This window comes from Microtus oregoni, unplaced genomic scaffold (assembly GCF_018167655.1).
Source record: "Microtus oregoni isolate MIOR12 unplaced genomic scaffold, Mior012 000023F_ref0000262, whole genome shotgun sequence".
In the NCBI taxonomy this organism is placed as follows: domain Eukaryota; kingdom Metazoa; phylum Chordata; class Mammalia; order Rodentia; family Cricetidae; genus Microtus; species Microtus oregoni.
This window is the reverse complement of record NW_024543082.1, coordinates 7,653,048-7,679,010: the sequence shown is the minus strand read 5'-3', so window position 1 is coordinate 7,679,010 and position 25,963 is coordinate 7,653,048. Positions and strand designations below refer to the sequence as shown.

General features: G+C 43.3%; 1 protein-coding gene and 1 non-coding gene across 2 annotated transcripts; both read left to right on the top strand.

Moving 5' to 3' along the window:
• The first annotated feature begins 22 nt into the window (after positions 1 to 22).
• Mix23 (mitochondrial matrix import factor 23) lies at positions 23 to 18,420 on the top strand. Its single transcript, XM_041673168.1, has 5 exons — positions 23 to 496; positions 10,356 to 10,481; positions 11,667 to 11,813; positions 16,554 to 16,613; positions 18,182 to 18,420. Exons 1-5 carry the CDS (start codon positions 446 to 448, stop codon positions 18,230 to 18,232), a joined length of 435 nt encoding a protein of 144 aa, XP_041529102.1. The 5' UTR covers positions 23 to 445; the 3' UTR covers positions 18,233 to 18,420.
• Positions 18,421 to 25,599: 7,179 nt separating this feature from the next.
• Positions 25,600 to 25,701, top strand: LOC121462084. The gene has a single exon (XR_005976258.1). It is a non-coding gene; the product is annotated as a U6 spliceosomal RNA (small nuclear RNA).
• Positions 25,702 to 25,963: the final 262 nt, after the last annotated feature.

Genomic DNA, 25,963 nt, shown 5'->3' with positions numbered 1-25,963 from the left:
CCAGGTGCCCAGCCTGCCCGGGCCTGAAGACCGAGGAGGGAGGGTGACGTGTGCCAACTGTGGAGTGCTAAGTAGAGTTTTAGGACGGTGCAAGCGAATCACACACGTGGGGGGGACTCGGGGCCCAGGGCCCTGCGGTGTGCAGGCATCAGTAATGTCCCTGAGGGAAGCCTGCTTCCACTTAGCGATTTTTAAAAAAGGACTTAGTCATTCTCACCGCTTGCCCACCCTCACTGTCCCAAACGCCCCTGTTTTTCGACGCTTTCTCCGGAGTCTCGTTCCTTATTAACAAGCACCCTATGCTCTAGGGACAGAGTGGAAAGGCTCCGAGGAAGGTGACCCGCGCTCTCTGCTCTGGGCTCCCACTACTTGCTATCAGGCAGCACCGCGGACACCTCTGCTCCACGGTGATTGGCCAGCGGCGGGGTCCTCGCGGTCGTCCAATATGGCGGCGCCCAGTGGCGGTGTGAACTGTGAAGAGTTCGCCGAGTTCCAGGTGATGAAGTTTTCCTCACGTGGCAGGCTTGTCCAGCCTTTTGTCCCCAGATCCTGTTTCGTGCTTTGGCCTGGGAGGGAGTATGGACAAGTTGTGAGAAAAGCAGGCGGTTCCGAGCTTTTCTTTTAGGGGAACTTTGGAGGTCATGGGGGCTAGGGGTGGCCTTGGAAAGTGTAGCTGCTCGGTGCAGGGAGGTGGCTGAGGTCCTCTGCCTCATTCCGGAGTGCTAAAGCCGAGCTCGGAAGCTGTGGGTTTATTTTGAATTGCAACAGTTCAGCGGTTCCCCGAACTTAGCCCCTAGCTTCTGCAGTTCCTCTCCCACTTCTGAGTTGAGCTTTTGTGGGAGAGAAGTGTAAGGCCTTGTATGCTTGATAAAATATTTGTGATAGTGTCCTGTTTTGGTGAGGCAGACTATTTGAAAGCTTTGAGGGAGGGTTAATTCTCATATTTGGTTTGTGCTAATGCCTTATTGATCCTGACACTTAAGGGAAAAAAATGTGTCTTTTTGTACAAAACACAACAAAGGTCCAGAACTTAATACTTACCCAAGAATTCAAGAATAATGATCTGGATGTTGATCAGTTTTCATGCAAGTTACTGGTGACGTGTTCTGATACTAGAGTTGAATTTTAAATCACGATTTTTAAGCTAAAGATAGTGAAGATTCGTTTCACATATCATTGTTGACCTAGCTGTAATAATCTTAATACTCTGAGTAGTTTGGAGGTAGTGGTATTCTTAAAGATAACCTCATCAAATTGATCTCTTTGGCAAAAGATTTTTGGTTTTTCAAGACAGGGTTTCTGTGTAGCTTTGGAGCCTGTCCTGGAAACTAGCTCTTGTAGACCAGGCTGGCCTGTAACTCACAGAGATCTGCCTGCCTCTGCCTCCTGAGTGCTGGGACTAAAGGCGTGTGCCACCACCACCCAGCTTTGGCAAAAAACTTAATAAATATCGAACTTAAAAGGCAAAACCCCTGTTTACCCAGAACTGGCCTTGGCATATCTTCTAACCTCCTTGTAAATACGTATTACTTTTTGTTCCCACCTCTTCACAGATGGGACCAGAACATACATGAAGATGCTATAATAATGTAAAACCTTAATATAGCTTAATTTTAGATGCATTTGGTAAAATTATAAGACATGGTTGACTGGAATTCTCACAAATTATTGATCAAAGTTTGCATTCTTAAGCGCTGTTAGATCATTTTATATGTAAGTATCTAACTATGGAAAGCCTGGCGCTCATTACCAGTGGAAACTGAAGGTCATATGTCTTTTTTTTTTATCGTAAATATTAGGTAGTATTTTACCCCATAATTACAAAAGAATCTGTACTGTAAATGCCCTTGTATTCTTCATCTAAATTCTTATGTATCTGCTCTAACTGTATGTATATCTATTTATCCACCACTCAATCCATTAGTCCACCTTTTAATTTGAGGAGTTTCAAAGCCAATTGCAAAAGCCGAGTGCTTTTAAATATGCTGCCTGCGTATCAACTGGATTCAGCGTTTGTTCGCTATTTTGGAGGGATATATTTTGAATATGATGTAGCCCACAGGTATTTATGAGTACTTGGCATAGTTTGACGTTGACATATACTTGTAAGGCAAATGTCTGTCAACATCAAAATGGATGCTTTCACCTTCAAAAGTGTTCTGATGGGCTTTCCTAGACAATCCCTGTCCCTTCCTGTCCAGTCCCAACTATTAGTATTACTCTGCTTTTGTTTTCACACAGCTCTGATTTTAGGCTTAAACGATTTGTAGAGAGTTTTAACTTTTTTTAAAGCCTCCCCCCCCCCCCCCCGCCCCGGAGCACTCCCAGAAAATACCTCATTTCCAAAATGAGATGGAATCCAAAAAAATAAAATTTAAAATTGAATGCTTCGACTCTTACTTTAACATACATTTGAAAATTCCTTGAGTACTTTTTAGTCTGCTCAAGCTGCCATAACTAAATACTACTGACTGAGTGGCTTAAAAAACAGAAATGTGGTTGCCTGAACTTTTGGAAGACTGGGGTTGGGGTTAATTTCTGGTGAGGTCTCTTCCTGCCTTGCAGGTGGCTGTTTTCTCACCATGTCCTCACACCTTTAGTCTGTGTCTGTGCAGTTGGACAGGGTCCCTAATGTCGCTCTTCCTCTTCTAATAAGTACCTCAGATTAGGGTTCCTGCCCTGTTGACCTCCATTTCTGTAACTGTGTATATATGTATGTATTTGACAAGGTCTCACAATGTTGTGGAGCCTGGCCCAAATAATTCTGGCTCAAGAAGTCCTGCCTCAGCCTCTCAATGAAATTGAAACCAGTGTATGCCTGGTTGTGACCTCCACTTAACTTTCATTCCTAAAATCCCTATCTACAAGTACTTAGGGCTTTAGCATGCACCCCAGGCTACACAATTTAGCCACTATCAGGTTATCTACCAGCTACCAAGCTTTAGGAGGTATCATGGTGGACAGGGTATGAAAAAGGAGCTTTAAGTCTGGATTAAAACATGTAGAAGACAGTGAGCTATGAATGAAATGCATAAGAGCTCAAAAAGAAATATACCAAGAGGTCACAGTTGAGTTGGGTCTTAGGTAATACCGGTTGAATTCTAGGCAGAAGTTATAGCATACATTTCCTGTACAGTCATGCATTGCTCAACAGTGAATGGGTATATATCCTGAGAAATGTGTTACCGGTGGTTTTATGTTACGCATATGTGAGCATAATTAAGCCTTATCTAGGTTTCAGTTAATCCTTGTCATGGCTTCTTGATACATTGGGATGCAGTAGACAGGAGATCTGAGAAGATGCTATAAGTAGGAGAATAGTCTAATGAAGGAGAATATAACTCAATAAATGCACAGATCAGTAACAGCCACTTATTCCCATTGTCAAATGTTGCCCTCTGCACATGACGACATTTGATACACTTTTGTACTGGGCGTGGTGGCTCACAATTTTAATCCTAGCAGTTAGGAGGCAGAGGCTGTGGGATTAGTCATTTTTGCGGCTTTGGGATGTCTCCTTTCGTGAGTCACCTTTGTGTCCTCGTCTGAATTTAGGATCTAGGCCATGTGTAAATTTCAGGTCACATAACGAAGTTCTAAGATCTAAACATGGTGTGTCAATCCTTTCTAGAACAGGATCCTCTTGTGTGCCTCTAGGCAAAATCTTTGACTTGTACTTTTATCCCCAAATGCTTCTCTCTTCCAACCCCCTTTTCATGTTTGTCGTGTATTTGAACCCTCTGCCTTGTGACTTAGGCCTGACTTGTTCCTGAGCACATGCTCTTGTCATTTCCATGCTTCGTCCCCACACCTGTCACTTGGAAGTACCTTCCTTTCTCTCCAGGTGAGACCCAGGTCATATATCTCTTGGGAAAAATCAACTCACTATTCCTTTTCAGAGTGCTTTATTTCCATTAGGAATGTATATTCATGTGTACATAGATTATTTGGGTTGACTTTAAACCACCCAGCCTTTGTCCTAGATCTCCTGGAGTTGACATAAGGGCTCTGGTGCTTCTTCCACTGTAAGGAGGTGAGCCCGGAGAGACACTTACAGTCTTTTCTTATTCTTTCTCCTTTTTTGCAATCTATGAAATTTAATAATAACTTATAATTCTCAACACTCCTGGAATAAGTGTGTCATCAGTTCAGATATTATCATTGTATTTTTATTCCTTTTCTGTAAAAATTATTACTGTGTGAATGTGAGCGTGTGGGAAAGCACAGGGCATGCATGTGTGGAAGTCAGGAAAGTCTGTGGAGTCGGTCCTTCCACCTTATGTGGATTCCAGGAGTGAACTCGGTTGTCAGGTTTGTGTACCGTGCACCCTCACCTGGTTTGCTCTGTGCACTTAAACTCCCTGCAGTGATAAAATAGTCTGTCTTTGTGCTGTCTACATGGAGTGTTGCTGCTAACATGTGGGTCTCCAGCTTGTTAGTATGCTGCTGTAATTGGAGGTTTAAGATTTATTTTCATTTTGTCTGAATGGGCATTTTGCTAGCAGGTAGAGGACATTGGGTCCCTTAGGACTGGAATTAGAGATTGGAGACAACTGTTAGCTCCCATGTGGATGCCGGGGATTGATCCCAAGTCCTTTGGAAGAGTAGTCAGTGCTCTTAACTACCGAGCCATTCTCCAGCCACCAGAACTGAAGGTTTTAAATTATAAATTTCAGTTTAAATAACCTCACATGCTAGTATCCGCTGTATCAAAAGCCCAGCTCCAAATCATAGGTTGGGAATCCACCAGTACATAAGAAAGGGGGAAAATAGTCTACTTGGCAGCCCTCATTTGTAGATTCTGTTGATAAGATTGCAAAAGTAGTGGGTGGGTTCAGAACCAACAAGATGGTTCAGCAGGTAAAAGTACTTGCCACACAAGCCTTATTACAACTGGAGTTGATTCTGAGAACTTGTGTAAACATGGAAGAACCAAATCCACAGAGCTGTCAACTACATGCTCACCATGGAACATGTACACCCCACTCACTAATACATTTTTTTAAAGAGGTAGATTCTTTACCTAATTAATGTGGACAAAATTACCCAATTAATGCAGACAAAAATTGTTATGTAAAGATGTTAATAGTTTGTCCACATTGTTTTATTGGGAGGATTTGTTTATCATGATTAAGTTATAGCCGGTACCTAAATGCAGAAATGGTTAAAGTTCAGCATCAATAAAAGCTCAACAAATTTTAAGCCGTATAATCTTTTCCGTGGATTGCTGTGTCAGCCTTCCAATTGGTCTCCTTACATCTATCCTGGTGTCCAGTCCACTTTATAGGCAGTCGTTTCAGAACACAAATCTGATCATATAACCCCACCATTCTTAGAGCATTTCACTCATTTTCTTTTCTTCTCAGAAAATATTAAGATCCTGCAACATCCCCTACAGTAGTGAGTCTTGTCTTACACTGTATTTTCTCAAGCATTCAGCGGTCTATTTTAAGTGGCTGGCATGGGGGCATCCTTGCAATTCTTGAGCTCTTAATGATACTAAACCTGCTCTAAATTTTCATTCCAGTTTACCACCCCCGTATTGTACCAGGCAGGCGTTGTGGTTATTAAAAATACCACCAGTACGGGTTACCTAAAGGCATATTTGGTAATTTAAATAGTACACTGTACAGTTTAAAAACAAATCTTTTAGAAATATTTATATGTGTTTTACCTGCATGTATGTCTGTGTACTACCTACATGCCTAGTACCCTCGGAGCCTAGACGAGGGAGTGAGATCCCCTGGAATTGGAGTTGTGAATGGTTGTGAGTCACCTGTATAGCTAGGGTGCTAGGAAGAACCTGGGTCCTCTGGACAAGCATCCAGGTCTCTTAACCACTGAGCCATCTCTCGCTTTTACGTTCTTCCGCCATCTTTGTGGTATCTGAGCCTTGGAGGGAGTGGTACTGATTCTAGGACCAAGCAGCCAGTTGTCACCTATTGTCAGGACTTTGACCAATTAGGAGTCTGTGCATTAACTCCCATCCACTGCCAAAAAGAAGTTTCTCTGACAAAGACAGAACAGCACTAGTCTATGGCATCTTAGCTGCTTGTCCGTTTGGCAAAAACAACAGTAGTAGGTTCCACTTTAGGGCCTGTGATCTCTTCAGCCATGGTTTCCTAACCAAGTTTACAGTACCAGGTGTGAGTTATGTGGAGCAGTCAACTCCAGTCAGAAAGCAGTTGGTTATCTCCATGTGTCTTGCCTGGCAGGTTGTTGTTATTGTAATTTATGAGGCCCACAGCTAGGTAAGATTGTCAGTGACTTTTCCCTAGGAGCCTTTTGGCACTATGAAAGCTATCCAGCAGGAAGGATGCTTCTTGCTTAGTTCCTTCTTAGTGTCTTTATGTCCTATGACCAAAGTGTATGGTGTCCTCAGCAATTGGATCTTACCGTGTAGTCTGGTGGACAATTAAGAGTAATGATAATAACCTGTGTTCTTTGGGGGCCACTAGGGCCTTACTGCTTGTAGGAGGTATCCTACAGTTAGCATTGGAGTTTTTATATAATAATGTGGCTTTTGGGAGGACCGTTATCCACCCATGCAGGGAACCCCCTTTAAATTTTTTAAAAAACAAATTATATTTTTAAATAACTTAGAAAGTAGCTCTGAATAGGAATTTTTCCCAAGTCTTAGTTTGGTTTAACACTTCCCTCTAGCCTGTCTTCTCTGCCTGCCTTCCATCCTGCTCCAGCCTAAACCCCAGTCTTCTCCTGTTCTACTCTCATGTTTGTGTGTCCTGCTGTCCCACCTCCTTTCCTTCTCTCGGATGTCCCCTTTCTAGCTCTCTGACCTCTTAATCCCAGGTTAAGATTTGAAGCTAGGTTCTGCATGCGAGAATGTCTGGTCTTTGTCAGAGGCGTTTCTTCATCTCCCAGCCGAGACAGCTCGGAGCCCCAACTTGATCCTATTTTGTTCCATAAGATTTCTCTTTCCCACAGTGCTTCTCTCTCTCTCAGCAACTGCTCGAGCTCAGTGTGAGTTAGTAAAAAGATGAACTCTGGGACTGTAACCGCTGTACCTTTGAAAGAAGAAAGTTGCTGAGAACTCTCCTGGCTAAGGAAAGATATCTAAAAAGAACAACTGAAACTTGGCCTCAGAAGATACGTTTTTCCTTACTGCGAGGGAGGAAAAGAAGAATTTGAAGGCGATTTCTAAGGGTCTGGAAAAAGCAGTCATGTTGAAGGAGGTTAGGTTGGCTTTGTCTGATCTATCCCTCCCCGCCCCCACATAAGATCTTGCTATGTAATCCTTGCTAGTCTCCAACTCATGACTCTCCTGTCTCAGCCTCCTGGGTGCTAAGTTCACAGGCTGTGCCACCACACCCAGCTGCTTTCTTCCCCTGACTCCCCAAGTGACTCATCATTTGTTTGAAATTTACAATCATGGGCATTATATGGCATACTATTTAAAGTGGTAGTTGCCCAGGGACTATGTTGAGATTGTCTATCAGCAGAAGTAGATACAGGGGAAGGAGACAAGGCAATGGACTTTGTGTTATTTGCCTGTGGTGTTTTGTTGTTATTTATTTGGGGAAGGGACTGCTTATGCAATGGTGTTGAAGTGAGTGGAGGTCAGAGGACAACCTGTGGGAATTGGTTTCCTCCTTCCAGCATGTGGGTCTGGGGATTGAACTTAGGTCATCAGGCTTGGCAGCAGGTGCCTTTATCTGTTGGGCTTTCTCATGAGTCCTTGCCTGTGATTTATTAATCCATATTATGGATGTTGTGAACGCTGGTTTTTTCTGTCTTGAGACCATGAGCCGGCTATTAAAATATTCCACAGTTTAAGGTGAACAAAGTGTTAGGGCATAATTTAGACTACGTGTTCTGATTAAATGGACAAAACGATTAGAATCTTGCCTCTTTCACAAAGTCTTACAGAAGGTTAAGTCTGTCTTCAAGGAAACTGGGAGTAGCTTAGTGATGGAGCACTTGCCTGGCATGCATGAGGATTTGAGTTTGATTCCCAGGACTGGGGTGGTGTGGATTCTTCAAGGCATTTTTAGTAACAAGGCAAAATGTTCACAATATGTCATTTTTAAAAGTTGCATAGTGGGGGCTGGAAAGATGGCTCAGTGATTAAGAATACTGGCTGCTCTTCCAGAGGACCTGGGTTCAATTCCAGCACCCACATAGCAGTTCACAGCTCTCTGTAACTCAAGTTCCAGGGGATCCAACACTTTCACACAGACATGCATGCAGGCAAAAGACCAATGCATATAAAATAAAAATAAATCATTTAAAAAATGTTACATAGTATCTCAATTTCATAAAATATTCATGAGTGTATAAATAGTAAACCTGTTAATGTATTACTAATTTAATTGGGTAATTAATTTTTTTCAAATTTATCTAAAAGGAAGGTATATGTGAGGGGATGCAATAAAGAATCACTGAAATGGACATGCTGGTAAGGTTAAGAAGGTTTTTGGTTTGTTTTTTAAGATTTATTATGTATACAGTGTTGCCTGCAGAAGAGGACACCAGATTTCATTACTAAGAGTTGTGGGCCACCATGTGGTTGCTGGAAATTGAACTCAGCCAGTGCTCTTAACCTCTGAATCATCTTTCCAACCCAAGAAGAAGGTTCTTATTGTGAATAAAAGAGTGAAAAAGAAAGAAAAAGAATTAAGACTGCTTATGGCTAGGGAAATGGGGGAGAACAGAGAGTGACAGAGACCGAAGGAGAGAGCATAACAAGAGCTAGGGAATAGGGAGGGGTTGGGGTGTGGAGAGGGTGGGAAGATGGGGGTTGAGGTGTGGGGTGCTGAGTAGCTAGGAGGAAGGAGGGGCCAGGAGGCTAGTGTGGACTTGGAAATGTGTGACAAGCACCCTTAGTGGGGAACTGAGGGAGCCTGGAGGCTGATGGGCTGGCTCTGCTCTGTCACCATGTCCTTTCTGCCAGAGACTAGGGAAATGACTCCTTTGGCAGATGGGAACCAGTTTCACAAGTTCCTAAGGAATGCTGGCTTTTTAACCATAACCGCTGTAAATCCTTCTGTAGTCCATCTTGAGCTCATTTCTAGATATATGGACATCCTAAGACTTGACAGATGGTAACATTAATGATAAGGAACGGTTTTATTACATAGGAGGAGAAAAAATGAAAGTGTTGGCTTCAGTCGTGGGTTTAATTTGACAAAGGAAAGAAAGGGTTTATGTTGAGAGAGATGGTCTGGTGAAGTTTCCTCTAATACATGTCAACGTTAAATGCTAATTTCAAAGTTTCCACAAATAGTGTGTTTGTATTTTAATATAATTGTTTTCTCAGCAGGTTTTCAGAGGAAGTGGTGTTTTTTGTCGGGGATGTATATAAAAAAGAGAAGTGTAGCCCGGCAGTGGTAGAGTACGCCTTTAATCACAGCACCAGGAGGCAGAGGCAGGTGAATCTGAGTTTGAGGCCAGCCTGGGCTACAGAGCTAGTTCTAACTCAGTCAGGGCTACACAGAGAAAACCCTGTCCCAGGAAAAAGCGAGAGAGAAAGAGAAGTGTCTACTGTTAGAAACTCAGTCCCATGTTTCTGTTAACTGAGGACAGCGCAGTTCTCTGGTGAGGACCGTGAGCACTGCCTGCAGTGTGGGTCAGGTCCTGCTGTGCAGGGTACCAAGAGCTCTTTTTCTTTTCTCTTTTGGGAGCAGTAGGTTCCTGGGGATGGAACTCAGAGCCGCGAAGGAGGTAGGCTAGTGCTCTGCTACTGGGCAACATCCCCAGCCACTCGGAGATCATAACTTTTGGTCTTGTCCTTTGGATTGGGTTTGTGTGAGTTGGAGACCATTTGCAGGGAAGTAGAGTCTTGAGAAATGTTACCCAAGGTTTCTAAAGAACAGCTAAAACTAATTTCTACTTGTTCAGTGAATTAAAGAAGCCAAAGTATGTTTTTTTCTCTAGTAGCAAAGTTGTTCCATTTTTATCACAAAAATATTTACAGTCATAGAAAGTCAAAGAGCTGGAAGGTAAAGCTGGCGTGTGCTGTTTTGTGTCTGAGTTGACTGGTTCTGTCCGTGCGGAACTGGAGCGGTGGCATCGCTGGTTGTGGAGAGTGTGTGGTGTCCAGGTTGGGGACCTTCTTTGGCTGTGTTGGAGCTGGAAGACACAGTTTGCTGGGTATCATTCCAGACAGTGGGATTTCACTGTTGAGCCACAGAGCTAGGCTCAGAGTCCTCTGTGAGAATCACTATTACATATCCTACCCATTATCCTCGTGGTAAAGATATTTTGGTTATACTCTGTTTAGCTTGTTTTCCTCTTACATAAAATAGTTGTAAAATAGCTAAAATTTCTTTTTGCTTAAGTAATTAAATTTAAACACTTAACACTTCATTGAAATTATATTTTTATTTTAAATATAGGAATTACTCAAGGTGATGAGGACAATTGATGACAGAATAGTACATGAATTAAACACTACGGTGCCAACAGCTTCCTTTGCAGGGAAGATTGATGCCAGCCAAACCTGTAAACAGCTCTATGAGTCTGTAAGTTTATCTCCTGAGTCTCTCCGTTGTGTTTCTTCGTATCTTTCTTTGCAGACAAAATAAGAAACAAATTGACTTGTACATACGCTGTGAAACGCACATGCCGTCATATCTCTTTGCGTACACTTGAAAGAGGAAGTATACTAGTTTTAATGTTACAGCTCCAGACCGTGTGTGGTGTATGCACAAATCTGAAGAAATGGTTATAAAGAATGGGAGCAGAATTGTTTGGCCTATGCATGCATGGCCTTTTGCTTAAATAGACAGTATGCTTTTGTGGACAAAGTTATTTATTTAATTAAATTTAGAACACTACCTACTAGCATCTAGGTTCTGGTTTTTTTTTTGTGTGTGTGTGTGTGTCTGTTTTATTAAAGTATGCCATTCTATTGAGCAATCAAGTAAATACTGTGGTTTTAGGAAATTGGATGGTGTGGTGTTTAGTCATTGCAAGTGGGGGTAGGTCCAAGTCCTAGCATCCCTTTGATGTTTGATGGTCCACTTATGTCTTGGTATATCTGAATGTGGTCAGTTTTTGATGCTCTCCTCCTTGAACCACAATCATTACACCTGGCTACCCAAGACAGATGGAGAAAGGCTGTTCTTGATTGTGTTACTCTAAGAAGGGATTATTGGAATCATTCTGTCAGCTGTCCTTGCAATCAACACACAAAACCGATGCAACCACTAATCTGTGCCTCGGGTTTTCTTTATTAATACTTACTTGAGATTTTTGAGAAGACCTCTGATGGCAAAGTTAAGTAACATTCTTTGTATTATTCTCCACATCACTTCCTGCTTAACATCTTCCCCCTGTTAGCAACACGAGGCTAAAAACAGCCAGAAAAGACAAAAAGAAGGAAGACTAGCAGAAGAGGCGGGGAGGTGTAGGGTACAGGAGCTCATGCTGGGTGTGGTGAGGGAGTAAGGACAGCTGCAGGATGGGAGGGAGGAGCAGGAGTGCTGGCCTGGACTGTGGGCAGAGGCAGCCCGGCCTTGTCTTCTGCGTCTTCCAAGGTTTTCCCTCTGAATCTCTTCAAGAGATTCAATTTAAATAAATAAATAAATAAATAAATAAAAACTTAAACTATTAATTTTCTGAAGGCTCAAATTGGTTTTCCTAACACTAAAATGTAACAAGCTAATGTGATTTCTTTCCCTCTTTTTATTCCTTTGTTCTTCTAGTTGATGGCAGCTCATGTCAGTAGGGACAAAGTTATAAAGAACTGTATAGCCCAAACCTCAGAAGTAGTAAAAAGTCTCCGAGAAGAAAGAGAGAAGAACCTGGATGACTTAACGTTATTAAAGCAGCTTAGAAAAGAACAGACAAAGGTAAGTTGGGCAGACTTTACATGTCTAGGGCAGAGGTTTCCCTAATACAGTCTTCAAAATAGAGTTTTAATGCAAAATTTTAAGGAAGTTATGGTTGTTACTTTAAAAAATGATGAGGTCAGGGTTGGGAGGATGGATCAGTAGATAAATTGTTTGCTTTGCAAATATGAGAACTGTAGTTTGAATCTTGAGAACCCTTGTAAAAAAAATTGGGTGATGTGGGCCTGGAAAGATGGCGTAGTGGTTAAGAACACTGACTGCTCTTCCAGAGGACTTAAGATTTGGTTGCTGGCACCCACACAGGCTTATAACTATAATTCCAGTCCTAGAAAATCTGATCACCCTTGATGGTGTCTGCAGGCACCAGGCATGTACATGGTGTACAAACATGCAAACACAATACCCATATACATCAAATAAACCACCACCAACAGCAAAAAAAACCTGAGTGGCCTGTCAGCCCCTGTAATCACAGCCCTCCAGAGGCAGACAGGAGGTCCCTGGACAAGCTGGCTAGCTAGACTAGCCAGAATTCACTAGAACCAGGTTTAGTCAGAGATCCTACCTCACTGTTGTCTAGAAAAGACACACGACAGACTTCAGGCCTCCACTTGCAAGTGTACGCTTGTGCTCACACACAAACACAAATAAACAATTTTACAAGTCAAGTGCTCACTCAGGGATATATGAAAGGGAGCTTTTTTCCTCATATAATACATTTAATGAGGCAGAAATGTTGCTCTGTAGGCCTTGTTTGTGGCTTACCAAGAAAGAAGTTATGCTTTGGTGTTCTGGGGGTCAGTTCCAGGACTGTTCCTCTGCCCACCAGGGAGATCAAAGTTCACAGATTCTCAAGTCCCATATGTAAAGTAGTATAGTATTTGCATTTAACATTTTTTGCAGGTATGTTTGTGTGAGGATATCAGACCTTGGAGTTACAGATAGTTGTGGACTGCCATGTGGGTGCTAGGAATTAAACTCAGCTCACCCAGGTCCTCTGGAACAGCAGCCAGTGTTCTTAACCCCTGAGCCATCTCTCCAGCCCTGCTGTTTCTTAATAATAGGAATTTTTCTTACATGACCACCATAGTATAGTTGTCTACTTAAGATAGATAGCACACCTGGTGGTGGTGGCATCAGCACTCGGGAGGCAGAGGCAGGTGGATCTCTGTGAGTTCGAGGCCAGCCTGGTCTTCAAGAGCTAGTTCCAGGCCAGGCTCCAAAGCTACTGAAAAACCCTGTCTCGAAAAACCAAAAAAAAAAAAAGATAGCACAGTGGGCAACTTATAGTTCTTGTGTGTCAGAGGAGACTGAAAAGGCAGAGTGGAACATGCTCTATCTATCTATTAATCTATCTATCATCTAATCTATCTGCCTATTTATCATCTATCAATCATCTAATCTATCTGTCTATTTATCTCTCTATCATCTATCTAAAGTAATTGTGGGATTTGGTTGGTATTGTTTAGCAGATGTAACCAGATGCCTGGGGCACACAGCAGTAGACCAGGCTGCTGTGCTTTCTCTGTGTTTGCCTGGAGGCAGCCTCAACTCTGTTTGAGTCTCTCTTCACCCTTGAGTACTGCTTAGGTCTCTGTTCCATGCTTGCTTATTCATCAGGCAGTGATTGGAGTCTCCAGATGGTATATTTGTTAGAATAGTCCTTGTCCCTCCCCTTCATATTCAGGATTATTTGTATGTTATTTTATAAAATTGGTCAGGGAATAAATAGCTTTAAGCTTGCTTGCTTTTTTTGTTTGTTTGTTTGTTTGTTTTGGTTGGTTTTTGTTGTTGTTTGTTTTTCAAGACAAGGTTTCTTTTTGTAGCTTTGGAGCCTGTCCAGGAACTCTCTGTAGACCAGGCTAGGTCTGGTCTAGAGACTCACAGAGATCCATCTCCCTCTGCCTCCCAAGTACTAGGGTTAAAGGTGTGCGCCACCACAGCCTGGAGCTCTGTTTCTTGAGTGTGGCTGCAAACCTGTCCTCCACTCTCAGGAAAGGTCATCCTTTCCAACTAACCTGTTATCTTAACTAGTGAAGGAGGAAAGGGGCACAGGCTGAGCTGTCCACAGAGCCAGGTGGACCCTGCTTGAGCAGCAGTGGTGTGAGCGCAGCCGCCGTACTACCCTCACCTCCTGGATTTTGGTGAAGATGTTGACTGGGGATGTGGGGCAGGACTGCTAAGACATATGCTGAAAAGTCAGAGCCGCGCTCCCTTTGCTAGTGAAGTACAGGTTTAGCGAAGCCCGGATGTTCAGGAGCGACTGTGTCTATTTGCTCAGCTCTCAATCTGCCCCTTTGCCCTTAGTGCCTGGAAGGCATGGCCGTAGGCACTATAGGGAGGGGCATTGGAAGCAATCAGTGAATAAATGTAAGCTTTGCTTCCGGGCTGTAAGGCCACAGTGAGTAGTGCTACAGGGGAGAGGGAGTGGCAGCTGTTTACCTTCCTCAGGTGTCGTGGACTCTGCAAGAGACAATCCTTCAGACAGCCGTTCCAGCTCTTCCTCATTCACTGAGGATGCAGGGACTTTAACTGGCATCCCTAAAGTCACAAACTAGTGAGTGGTTAGGAATTTTAGTAACTCAAACATATCGACTGTATCAAACATATCGACTGTAAGACTCATTCTTCACAAACCTTGTACAACCTATTCCAGCCTTTATAGGTTAGGGTCCCTGTTTTGTTTTTATATTTTCCATTTAGGAAAATTCCTATCACTTCATCTTTTATTATATAAAATCCTTATCTAAAACATTCTCATCCTCATCCTACCCTCCCCCTTTCAGCTATGATCTAGTTTATTCTGGAGCTACAGATGAGTGACCCTAACGTGGGGACTCGGAGCTCGGTCACCCATGCTTCATGTTCCAATGTGGAAACCGTTTCATGGACTTTTATAGTAATAGAATGAAAAAGTTCTTTTTAACTTTTCTTACTAAAAGTTATCTCATATTTACTACCTCCTTAACATTTTTCTCACCTACTTACTGTTTCTTCTTTAAATAAGAGCTGAATCCAAATTATATATATGGCACAATGTAGCAAATTAAGATCTGTACTCTGTTGTATCTATTGTAAAATCTGTATTCTATTGATATCAAACTTCTTAACTTCTTGGATATTATACCACCCACCTCCAGGGGCGGGGTCCTCACACAGAACTTGAGAATTAGAGAAGTCTTGCATCCCAACGAACACCTCCAGAGATGCCCGTGACCTTCAGCAGCCAGCACTCTTAGCTGAGAAGCTTGCTCACACGCTAACCTTGTAACCGCAGTGTTTCTTGTCCTTGTTCTAGCAGTGGACCCCTGGGAGGCTGGGTTTCTGTGGGTGCATCCTCACTTCTCCATCAGCCCATATGTAACACCCTCAGATTGGGTGTTCCACGTATCCATCAGCCCGTATGTAACACTGTCAGATTGGGTACTCCATGTATCCGTCATCCTGTATGTAGCACCGTCATTTGGGGTACTCCATGTATCCGTCATCCTGTATGTAGCACCGTCAAGTTGGGTACTCCATGTATCCATCATCCTGTATGTAGCACCGTCAGATTGGGTACTCCATGTATCCATCATCCTATATGTAGCATTGTCAGGTTGGGTACTCCATATATCCATCATTCTGTATGTAACACCGTCATTTGGGGTACTCCATGTATCCGTCATCCTGTATGTAGCACTGTCAGATTGGGTACTCTATGTATCCATCATTCTGTATGTAACACCGTCATTTGGGGTACTCCATGTATCCATCATCCTATATGTAACACCGTCATTTGGGGTACTCCATCTATCCATCATCCTATATGTAGCACCGTCAGGTTGGGTACTCCATGTATCCATCATTCTGTATGTAACACCGTCATTTGGGGTACTCCATGTATCCATCATCCTGTATGTAGCACCGTCAGATTGGGTGCTCCACATATCTAGCAGGAATCATCCGGGAAAGCCCTTTTGAGGCAGTCAGTTCCCCATTAGGAGTCCCAGGCAGTGCAGAATGTCCTCAGGGACACTTCCAAGTGGAATAATAGATTGTAACAGGTGGAGTTAACCTCACCAGATCGGCCCTCACAGCCCAGCAGGAGGCAGTGGAGGAAGTGAGGCAGTCAGCTGGAGTTTCTAGGGAGCTTTCTCTACATGACTAAGCTCTGCACAGCTGGATTTGTGGCTCCTCCTTCCCACTGGAAGCTCATTTCTGTCCTGAGATAAGCAATGGTGACATCTATTAGAAATGGTTTTATTTCCAGTTCTTTTCAGGGAAATTTTTTGCTCTTGGGCTGGTTTGCTGTTCTTTCCTTCCCTGTCACAGTTAGTCAGGCCAGCCCATCCCTAGACAAGGGACGGATGGATACCTTGAGATAGACTTACTGAATTGTGGAGAGCCAGTGTCTCAGAGAGCTCAGGCAGAAAGGACAGTTTACTAATACAATGTGTATTACCTGTGCTTTTGAAAATTTGCTTTTTCTTTATTTTGTACTTGGTGTGTGTGAGTGTGTGTGGGTATGGCCTCCTGTGCTAGTGTGTGTGAGCCAGAGGTTGATGTGAGGATGTATTCCTCAATTACTTCTCCACCTTAGTTTTTTGAGGCAGGGTATCCCACTGTTCTGGAAGCTTGCAGTTTTAGCTAGATTGGCTGGCCAACAAGTTCCCAGGGTCTGCCTGCCTGCACCCCGACTGGGGTGCTAGGTTTAACTCTTTACTCAGAATTTCTGTTTTTATTTTTCCTCTCTTGCAGTTGAAATGGATGCAGTCAGAACTAAATGTTGAAGAAGTGGTAAATGACAGGAGCTGGAAGGTAGGAAATAATGTTGGTTCTTGCAGAGAACTGAGGGAGCAAGGGGCAGCCAGGGGAGGAACAAAAAGTGCAGGAAACTGAGAACAAAGAACCAGCAATGCTAACTTCTGTGTGGGGAGTGCGAACTTCTGTGTGGAGGCACAGCGGCTTTACAAGCAGCCGGAGGGTTTTGTGATCCTGTGCATCTCCTAACACTAATTATGGGCATATAGAATATTCAGAGTTCTTATTGTAGTTAACTGAGAACTGTCAAACAAGTTATTTGTTATAATTAGCCTTTTATGCAGTTACTTTTTACAAAACCAAAGTTGCTAACATTATTTTGCATTTGTGTCCGTTAATATTCATTGAGTTTCATTAAATGCAATTACACAGGGAACATTAAGTGGAAAGGAACCACTTAGATAAGTAAATTCCAGAGAAGGGAGAACAGCTGAGCTGAGTTTCTCCACACTCCACACTCTGACCAGATCTCTCTGGACTTAGAGATCAGCTGCTGGGCACTGACTAACTTCTAGCATTTAGTAACTGTTTGTCTCTTCAGGAGTTTTTGTTTCAGAATTTACACACACACACACACACACACACACACACACACACAGATTAATCATTGAGCAAATGTGATGTTCTGGTATATAACCTTCCAGCTCAGACTTGTTAACTGTTTCTAAAAGTCATAAATGACGTCATTTTCTACCTGTTAGCAGCCAGCATTTCCTGTGTCATTAAATAATTACATCTATCTTTAAAAAAAAACTCAGAACATGTGAAGGCATGAATAAATCACAGACTATAAATTGACTGCTTATGGCATTTCTTTGTCTTCCTTGCCAAAGCGTAGCCTATACTTGCCCTTGCATCTGCATTAGGGCTATGCTGCTTAAAAGATTTTGGCAGTGCTTGTCTATGCGCACATTCTCTGTAAGGTCGTAAGTTTTTCTGGGGCTCTGATGGGAGAGGGGGATGGTGAAAACCGTTTGGATGTGCTGTCACGGGTGCTCCTCAACATGATGGGATCACAATCCCACTAAACCTGAGTGTTCTCAGGACACTGAACAGCGGACTAAGACACAGAGAGACAATATTCTTCTGTGTATTATTAGTCCACAGAAAAATTAAAATTTAGCCAGGCTGAAGCAGGACTGTGAGTTTGAGTCCAGGCCAAGATACATAGTAAGTTAAATACCAATATGAACTACAAAACAAGACTTCTTACTCTTTTTAGCCCTGTTACTCCTGTGAATGGCTCTGCCAAGATTTTTATGTAGCATTGCCTCATTTAGTCAGAGAGCATTCTCTAACACTTAGGAAATGTTTCAGATTTTAGGAAGCAAGGTGACCCAAACAAGAAATACATAAATTCACATAATTTCGCAGAAGGCATATCCAGCTAGCTAATGGGTGTTGAAATCGTCTAGTGAATGTTACCAGGGTGTACATCACGCTTACTTTGGTGTGCTAAAGAAATTTTGTGTTTCTGGGCCTGTTGACCTAGACCAGATGCTAGAGTCCTCCTAACTTGTTGACAGGATAACTCAGTGACTTCTGTTTCTGTTTGAACATCTTAGGTGTTTAATGAACGCTGCCGAATTCACTTCAAGCCTCCAAAGAATGAGTAGAGAGAGGTTTTTAAAAAAAGACCTGGTCATCTCATCAACTACCATGACAGACGTCATCAGGGCGGGCTCCCGGAGATGGTCTCCGAGCCAGCAGGCCAATTCTCATAATTATAATAATCAATTATTATTTTATACTGATTCTGTACAAATGTTTTGTAACTATTAAAATAATTTTCTGACTCTGTGTACATACTTATTTGGTGGCTTTGCGAGTTGAGACAGTAAGTTCTCCATGTCATTTTGTCTGCTTGAGTTTTACAAATTTATTGGTATGGATATGAACCTTTTTGGTCATAGATGGAGTTTCTTTTTTATTTGTCATTGTGGGTTTATTTTAAAGGGGCAGAATCAGGCTGGAGAGGTGGTCAGTGGTTAAGAGCACTGGCTGCTCTTTCAGAAGACAGTTTCCATCCCAGCACCCTCAAGGTACTCAGAACTCTCTGTAACGGTCCCAGGGGAGCTGATGCCCTCTTCTGGCCTTTGTCGGCACCAGTCACACGTGATGTAGACATACGTGCAGGCAAAATACCCATGCTTACAAAAAAGTAAATAGAATGACAGAATCAGGCTGGATCCTATACAAACAAACTCTGATTTTTTTTTAAAAGCTGTGCATGGTGGCACGTGCCTGTAATCCTATTGCTTGTGTCTCACAAAACAAAAACATGAATCAGGCTGTGTTGCTGCACACCTTTAATCCCAGCACTCAGGAGGCAGAGGCAGTCGGATCTCTTGAGTTCTAGGCCAGCCTGGTCTACAGAGCAAGCTCCAAAACAGCTAGAGCTACACAGAGAAACCCTGTCTCAAAAAAACAAGACAATAAAAGAAGAACATTTATCTCGTATTTACATATAAAACTTTTGTGGGTTGTAATTGTCTTCTAGACGGATGGATACAAAAGGGAAGCATGCATTTTAGGATGGGGAAGGGTGAATGTCTATAAAACAAGAGTCTTGTGGGTAGAGGACTCCACAGTGAAGGAAAGTGCTTGGTGGTGTGGGTATTAGCTTCCTGGGGCCACAGGACAGACCATCACGGGTCAGCTCCCTATGCCAGACTTCATGTTTGCTGTGTCACAGTCCAGACAGGTTGGATTGACAGGGTTCTTTGCTCAGGGTGTGAAAGCTAAAATCCACCTAGAATGAGCCTGGCTTTTGTCTGAGTCCCCAGGGAACACTACTGAGTTTATTGCATTTGGGGGCAGAATTTAGGTGAGCAAGCTGTCGAAGCAAAGTCCCTGTGTACTGGCTGGCTGTGTGGTACCACTCTACAAGAAGATACACACATTTCTCAGCACAGGGCCTCTTCCATCCTTACACCAGCACTGGTGTGTTTACACTGGCGTAGTCTCTGACTTCCGTTTCTGCTGTGAGCCTGACAAGGGTTTGTGATTAGCTCCACCACAATGCTGCTTTTCTTTAACTCAGTCAGTGGGTTAATCTGCACATCACTTTTGCCACGTAATGTAGCAGTCAAGATGTGATTAGGACAGGACGTAGGCGGTGCCAGTTTGAATTCTGTTTACAGTCCTGATTTCAATTAAAGCCACATGGCCCTGGCTTGTCTGGCTTCTGGGAGGCCTAAGCCTACAGCATCTTGATCTTCAGATTATGTTCCTGGACGTCAGCCAAGCAGGCATAAGCGTTCCCTGTTTTGGTGACGCAGCTCTTTGGAACATTTACTGTGGGAGCTTGCTGGGGACACTGGAGGCCCCAAAAAAACCGTGAGCCTATTCCCACGTTGACCACAAAGGTTACTGTGTTTCTACCTCAAGCAAGTTTCCACCTAGATTTAGACCCAGGGTTCTGCTCCCTCAAGATTATTGTCACTGGTAGCTAAGATCCAGACCTTGTATTTCAGGGATAAAGAAGTAGATTTGTTTCTACCTCAAACAAAACTCTAAAGACTCAGCTAAGGTTCCATTTCCCTTAAGGAGATAACATTGGATTCCACCCAGGGAGTGGTTTGCCTGCAGAATATTGTGGTCTAGGCCGTGCGTGTGACTTGTTCTAACAACAGAATGTTTAACTATAGACGTAGCCTGCGACCTCCATCTAGTCGTCTTGGCATGTCCGTGTATCATGTTAATGCAGTTTTCTAAAATCTTACTCCTGCCTCTGGGGGCCGGGGTATTCTAAGTAATTGGAAATTAAACACAGGCCATTTCAGTATTCACTGGAACTTCTTCCCGATACTATTTTATGTTTTTGTGTCTTCGTATTCTTTACTAATATTTCTAAATCCCCATGTGCCTACCCTGGCAAGTGATATTTTTGTCAAGGCTGGTCTTTTAGGACCGTAAGTGTTATTCAGAAGAAGACAGCTTACCTCATAGTACAAGACTCTAGATTTGATCCCCAGCATGGTGGGGCAGGTAAGAGAGACCTCACGTCGGTGGTGCGCACCTTTTCAGGAGTCAGAAGCAGGCAGATCTCTTGAGTTCAAGGTCATTCTGGTCTCCATAGTGAGTTCCAGAGCTACACAGACCCTGTCTGGCAATAAATTAATTTAAAAATTACAATTGTCACATCGCTTTTCCTTTTCTTTTTCTTTATTTATTTTGAGACAGGATTTCTCTGTGTAGCTTTGGAGTTTGTAGAGCCTTTCCTGGAACTCTGTAGACCAGTCTGGCCTCGAACTCACAGAAATCCGCCTGCCTCTGCCTCCCGAGTGGTGGGATTAAAGGTGTGCCCATCACTGCCCAACCCACATAGTTTTTTCAATGAGAAAAAAAAATTTATTTTAAAAGACAATATTGAAAAATCTTTTTTAAAAAGATCTGTAATAATTTTTAAATGGGGTGAGATAAAAGGCTGAATGTAAGACAGCAGCTAATTTAACTGCTGAATCTAAGACAGCAGTTAATCTAAGCACATACCATTAATCCCAGCACTCAGGAGGCAGAGGCCGGTAGATCTCTGAGTCCAAGGCCAGCCTGGTCTTCAGAACTAGTTCCAGGACACAACAGTTACACTGAGAAACCCTTTCTCCAAAAACAAGCAAAAACAAAAAGGCTGGATTTTAATGAACGTACTGCAAGGGTCTTGATGGCATTCCTTGGGGACATTTAGATTCAGGCTAAGATCATCATGGTCTTTCCAGACTTCAGATCTGCCACCAGGGTGCTTTCTACCTGATCTAATTATGGTAGGCTGCCCAGATTAATCAACTGTGACATTAGCCAAGCGTTTACCTTTGTTTGGAGTGAATAAGTGAATACACTGAGCCTGTGTCCATAGCTCTCAAAGTCTCAGGTTGGAAGGTAAAATTCCTTTATCTCTTTGGAAAGTAGATTGACTTGCTGAAACTCTGGCGTACAATCACTGCCTCGCAACAATCTGCTTCTCTTCCTTTACCTGGGAGAGCGGAGAGGCAACATGCCAGCCTTCAGGATGGATTTGGCTTTTACTTGGCAGAAGACAGGCAAGGGAAAAAGCGCTGTTGATGAAACTTGCAACTTCTGCTAACACTTTAGCGTCTTAGGAGTCCTAGGCACTATTAGCCAGAATTGTGACAAAGCAAAATGCCTGCTCTTGAAAAGCTTCCATTTGTTGAAGGGAGATAGTTGAGACTAAGGAATTAAGCTGTAGATAATGGCAAAATGCAATCAAGTTCTCTGTAATAAAGAAAAAAAGGAAGGAAGGAAGGAAAGGAAGGAAGGAAGGAAGGAAGAAAGGAAGGAAGGAAAGAAGGAAAAAGAAAGAAAAGAAAGAAAGAAAGAAAGAAAGAAAGAGTGAGCAAGTGGAGTGTGGATTGCAAATGACCGTGCTGGTTGGAGAACACGATGTCCTTGTCTTTGAAAAGCTAATTCATTAGATACTGAAACAGGGAGTACTGTAATGAAGGGCGTTCTGTTATTCTCTGATCTAAGTTGTACTTCAAAGCTGTTTGTTTGGAAGTGAAATTTGCAGCGATCCTCTTCCTCGGCCCCCTGAGTACTGGGCTATCCTCTTCCTCGGCCCCCTGAGTACTGGGCTATCCTCTTCCTCGGGCCCCTGAGTACTGGGCTATCCTCTTCCTCGGCCCCCTGTGTACTGGGCTATCCTCTTCCTCGGCCCCCTGACTACTGGGCTATCCACCAGTGTGCATTACCACATGCAGCCCACGCTTGCCTTTCAGGTGGTGCCCTGAAGATAACATTCAAGGTTTTGTTCTGTGTGTGTTTCTATATGTTCATTGTCCAATGTGTGGAGACCAGAGGTTGGCATCTAGTGTCTTCTTTACTCTCTCTCCCTCACTGAACCTGGAGCTAGACTGGCTGCCAGCAAGCCCCGGGGTCCTGCCTCCACACCCCCAGCTGGAGATCAAGCAGGTTTTCTTCTTGTACAGCAAACACTTTCAGCTGATCCTCTTTCTAGCCCCTGAGGCTTTAATTAGTACGGTTTTAGGATTTATCACTTTTACATTCCCTAGTTTATTGGTCTAACTATGTCATCTGTTTTTTTTAATCAGATTCACTGTTCTAGCAGTTTATAGTTATGTACAGCTAGGTAGAAATAAAGTTCGTTAGAATCTAAGAAAACTCTCCTCTTATTTTTCCTTCAAAATTTTGTAAGAATTTTCAAGTAGTTGGGGGGCAGGGTTAAGCGGCCAGCTCCCAGAGGCACCGGCCAGCCCACCTGGGGGACTGTCTCATGATTCACTCTAGAGATCAGGATGGCTAGTCCACTGGCACTCAGAAATAATTGCTACCGAATGAATTATTTTCGCTCCAGCAAGCAAAGGCTGTCCCATGTAAAGCCCCTCGATGACTTCTCACTCCTGTAACGGTAACTGCAGATTCCTTAAGGTGGTCTCTGAATGCCCCCCATCGCCCCTCTGCATTTACCTCCACTCCGAGCCAAGACCCAGAGTCACTTCAAATTTCTGAGCTTGCTCTCTCCCCTGGCTCTCGGCCATCACTCCCTTCAGCCACGGTGGCCTCTCAGGTTAGGTATCCCTTTTGTGTGTTCCCACAATAGCACGTCCATCGGGGTCTTTGCCAGGCTCTTAACTTGCTAGCTTTTCTCTTCAGTTTGTGAGGCCCATGCTCATCCCCAGTTCTCAGAATGTGTGGGTTACTGCTGGTCCCACACTGCGTTTTCCTCTTTATCGAGAGGACCCTGGCTCTGGTTACCGGGTGCCCAGCTTCCCTTGGAGCCTGGGGAGCATTCAAAGCTCGGAAGTAGAAGCTGACATGGAACAACTTACTGCCCTGTTCTCATTGCCTCCGCCTTCTTTGTAGACACAGCGTATCTACAAAACTATCAGGAAACAGCGAAATAGCAATGGAAGTCTTTACTGTCAGTAATTCTTTGAATGTAAATGGATTGCACTCTCCCATGAATAAATGGATCAGTAATATATATTGTAGTAGCTGTTTAAGTTTTAATGGCACGGCATGTACAGACGAGGTGAGAAGACAGAAGAAGATAGTCCACAAAAAGGGAAACTGAGTAGTGGTGCTGAGACTTGTATCAGACAAAGGGACTTGAAATTTAAAATGGCAGAGAGCCCACAAAAGTCAAAAGGATCCGTTTGCCAAGAGGATGCCTGCCGTTGCTGTACCCCACCAGCAAGACACTTAAGCATCCGGAGCAAATCTAAAGATTTGCAGGAAGTTGACAGATTAAGATACAGTAGTGGTTGGGACCTGAGGCTGGTGGCACACACCTGCCCAGCACCCAGGACACAGAGGCAGGATGACCATGCGTTCCAGGCCAGAAGATGCTGTAACGGGATCCTGTCTCAAAAGAGCAACACCAACAAAAGAAATACTGCAATAGTAAGGGACTTTCAAATACCATTTTCAATATCGGACAGGTTATCCAGACAAAATCAACAAAGGAACTCTGGACTTCACACCTTGACCAAATGGACCCAATACAGAATCCAGCACATCCTGTGCCAGACCAAGACAAGTCTAGCAACCGAAGAAGACTGATGCCATGCAAATGCCTTTTTATTTATTCATTTATTTTACATCACAACATTGTGACAGTAGAAATCACGGGCAGGAAGAACGTTGGAGACTCGCAAACACAGGACAGTCAGGCAACATATGACGGAACAACTGATGGATCAACGAATAGCTTTTAAAGGAACCTGAAAATGAAGGCAACAGAAACTGGAAAGGACACACCAAGACTTGCAGGATGGGATACAGCACACGCGGCTCTGAGAGCAACGGCGATCACGTTTAGTGTTTGCAAAAAAGATCACAAATGAACTGCCAGATGCTGTGGTCGAGCCGGGGTCAAAGGACGAAGGGGAGAATAGAAGCCAGAGCAGAAGTAGACGGAAATCCGAAAACAAGCAAGACAAAGTCAGTGTTTGAAAAGATTGAAGAGTTGATCGCTCTTGGTCTAAACTGAACACAAAAACTGGGATCCCAGGAAACGAGTTCACCAATCAAAGTAGAGGCAATACGGCGGCTGCCACAGAAATACGGGCAACTATAGGATGTTATTCGGAACAATTGTATGTCCCAAAAGAACCTAGGAATGTCCAGACATGTTCCCCTACCGACACTGAAGGATAAAGAAACAGGAAATCTGCACAGGTGAATAAAGAAGAGCCTGGTGATTAAACCAGTAATAAAAAGCCTGCCCTGAAGGAAATGCCCAGCCCTGATGGCCTTAGCCCTGAGTTACATCAAACTAGCCTGGTCTACACAGTGAATTCCAAGCCATCCACTGGCTGCGTGGTGAGACCCTGGGTTAAAAACAACAACAAAACATCCACCAGCAGTGTTTCCCAACAGTAACAGTAGCCTGGCTGAAAGACTAATAAAAAAAAAATCTCACTGTAACAACTTCCCACCCTCACCAAGCCTTTAGGAATAAATTCGATTAGGAAAATAAGGCTGCCCGAAATCCTAAAACACGAATCAAAGGAGATACACAGTAAAAATAAAATGTTTTGTCCATGCACTGGAAGCACTAATGTTGTTAAAATGATCATATGACCCAAAGATCACTATATATTATTAGTGTTACTATCTATAACACTAATGTTGTATCTGTCAAAATTCAAATATCAGGCTGAGTGGTGGCAGCGCACGCCTTTAATTCTAACACTCGGGCAGCAGAGGCAGGTGGATCTCTGAGTTCGAGGCCAGCCTGGTCTGCATATTGAGCTCCAGTTGCAGCTTTCAAAACATGTCATGTAAAATACCTCTTTATTTTTCAAATATGGAAGCAGAGATGGCATGCTGGGTTCTGGGCAACCACAGGGAACATCCCTGGCAGCCACGGACCTAACCCACTTGCAGTGAGGATGAAGAGGTACTAAACCTTTGCCCAGTTGCAGCTGAGCCTTATTAGTTTCTATAAGGTTTCCAGCTGGCACCGTTTACAGTAAAATTTCTGCCCTAAGCCAACAACACTGTGCTGTCTTTGGCAGCACAAGTACTAAAATCGGAATGATTCAGATTAGCATTGCCCTTGCCCAAGGGTGACACGTAAATTCAGGTAGCATTCCAGGTTTTAAAACATTGTCAAAAGCCAGGCGGTGGTGGCGCACGCCTTTAATCCCAGCACTTGGGAGGCAGAGGCAGGCGGATCTCTGTGAGTTCGAGATTAGCCTGGACAGGCTCCAAAACCACAGAGAAACCCTGTCTCGAAAAACCAAAAAAATAAAAAAAAAAATAAAACATTGTCAAGAAAGCAACGGTCAGTACTATAAATGAATAACACTGGAAGAAAACAGTTATTTGAAGAATGCTTCTTTATTGATGGCCACGTCTCTACA

What these genes read in the sequence shown, in the direction of transcription:
- Mix23 (XM_041673168.1), top strand. Translation starts at nt 446, where the DNA reads ATGGCGGCGCCCAGTGGCGGTGTGAACTGTGAAGAGTTCGCCGAGTTC. An exon ending in GTAAACAGCTCTATGAGTCT is followed by an intron (nt 10,482 to 11,666) that starts GTAAGTTTATCT and finishes TTGTTCTTCTAG; the next exon opens with TTGATGGCAGCTCATGTCAG. An exon ending in TAAATGACAGGAGCTGGAAG is followed by an intron (nt 16,614 to 18,181) that starts GTAGGAAATAAT and finishes TGAACATCTTAG; the next exon opens with GTGTTTAATGAACGCTGCCG.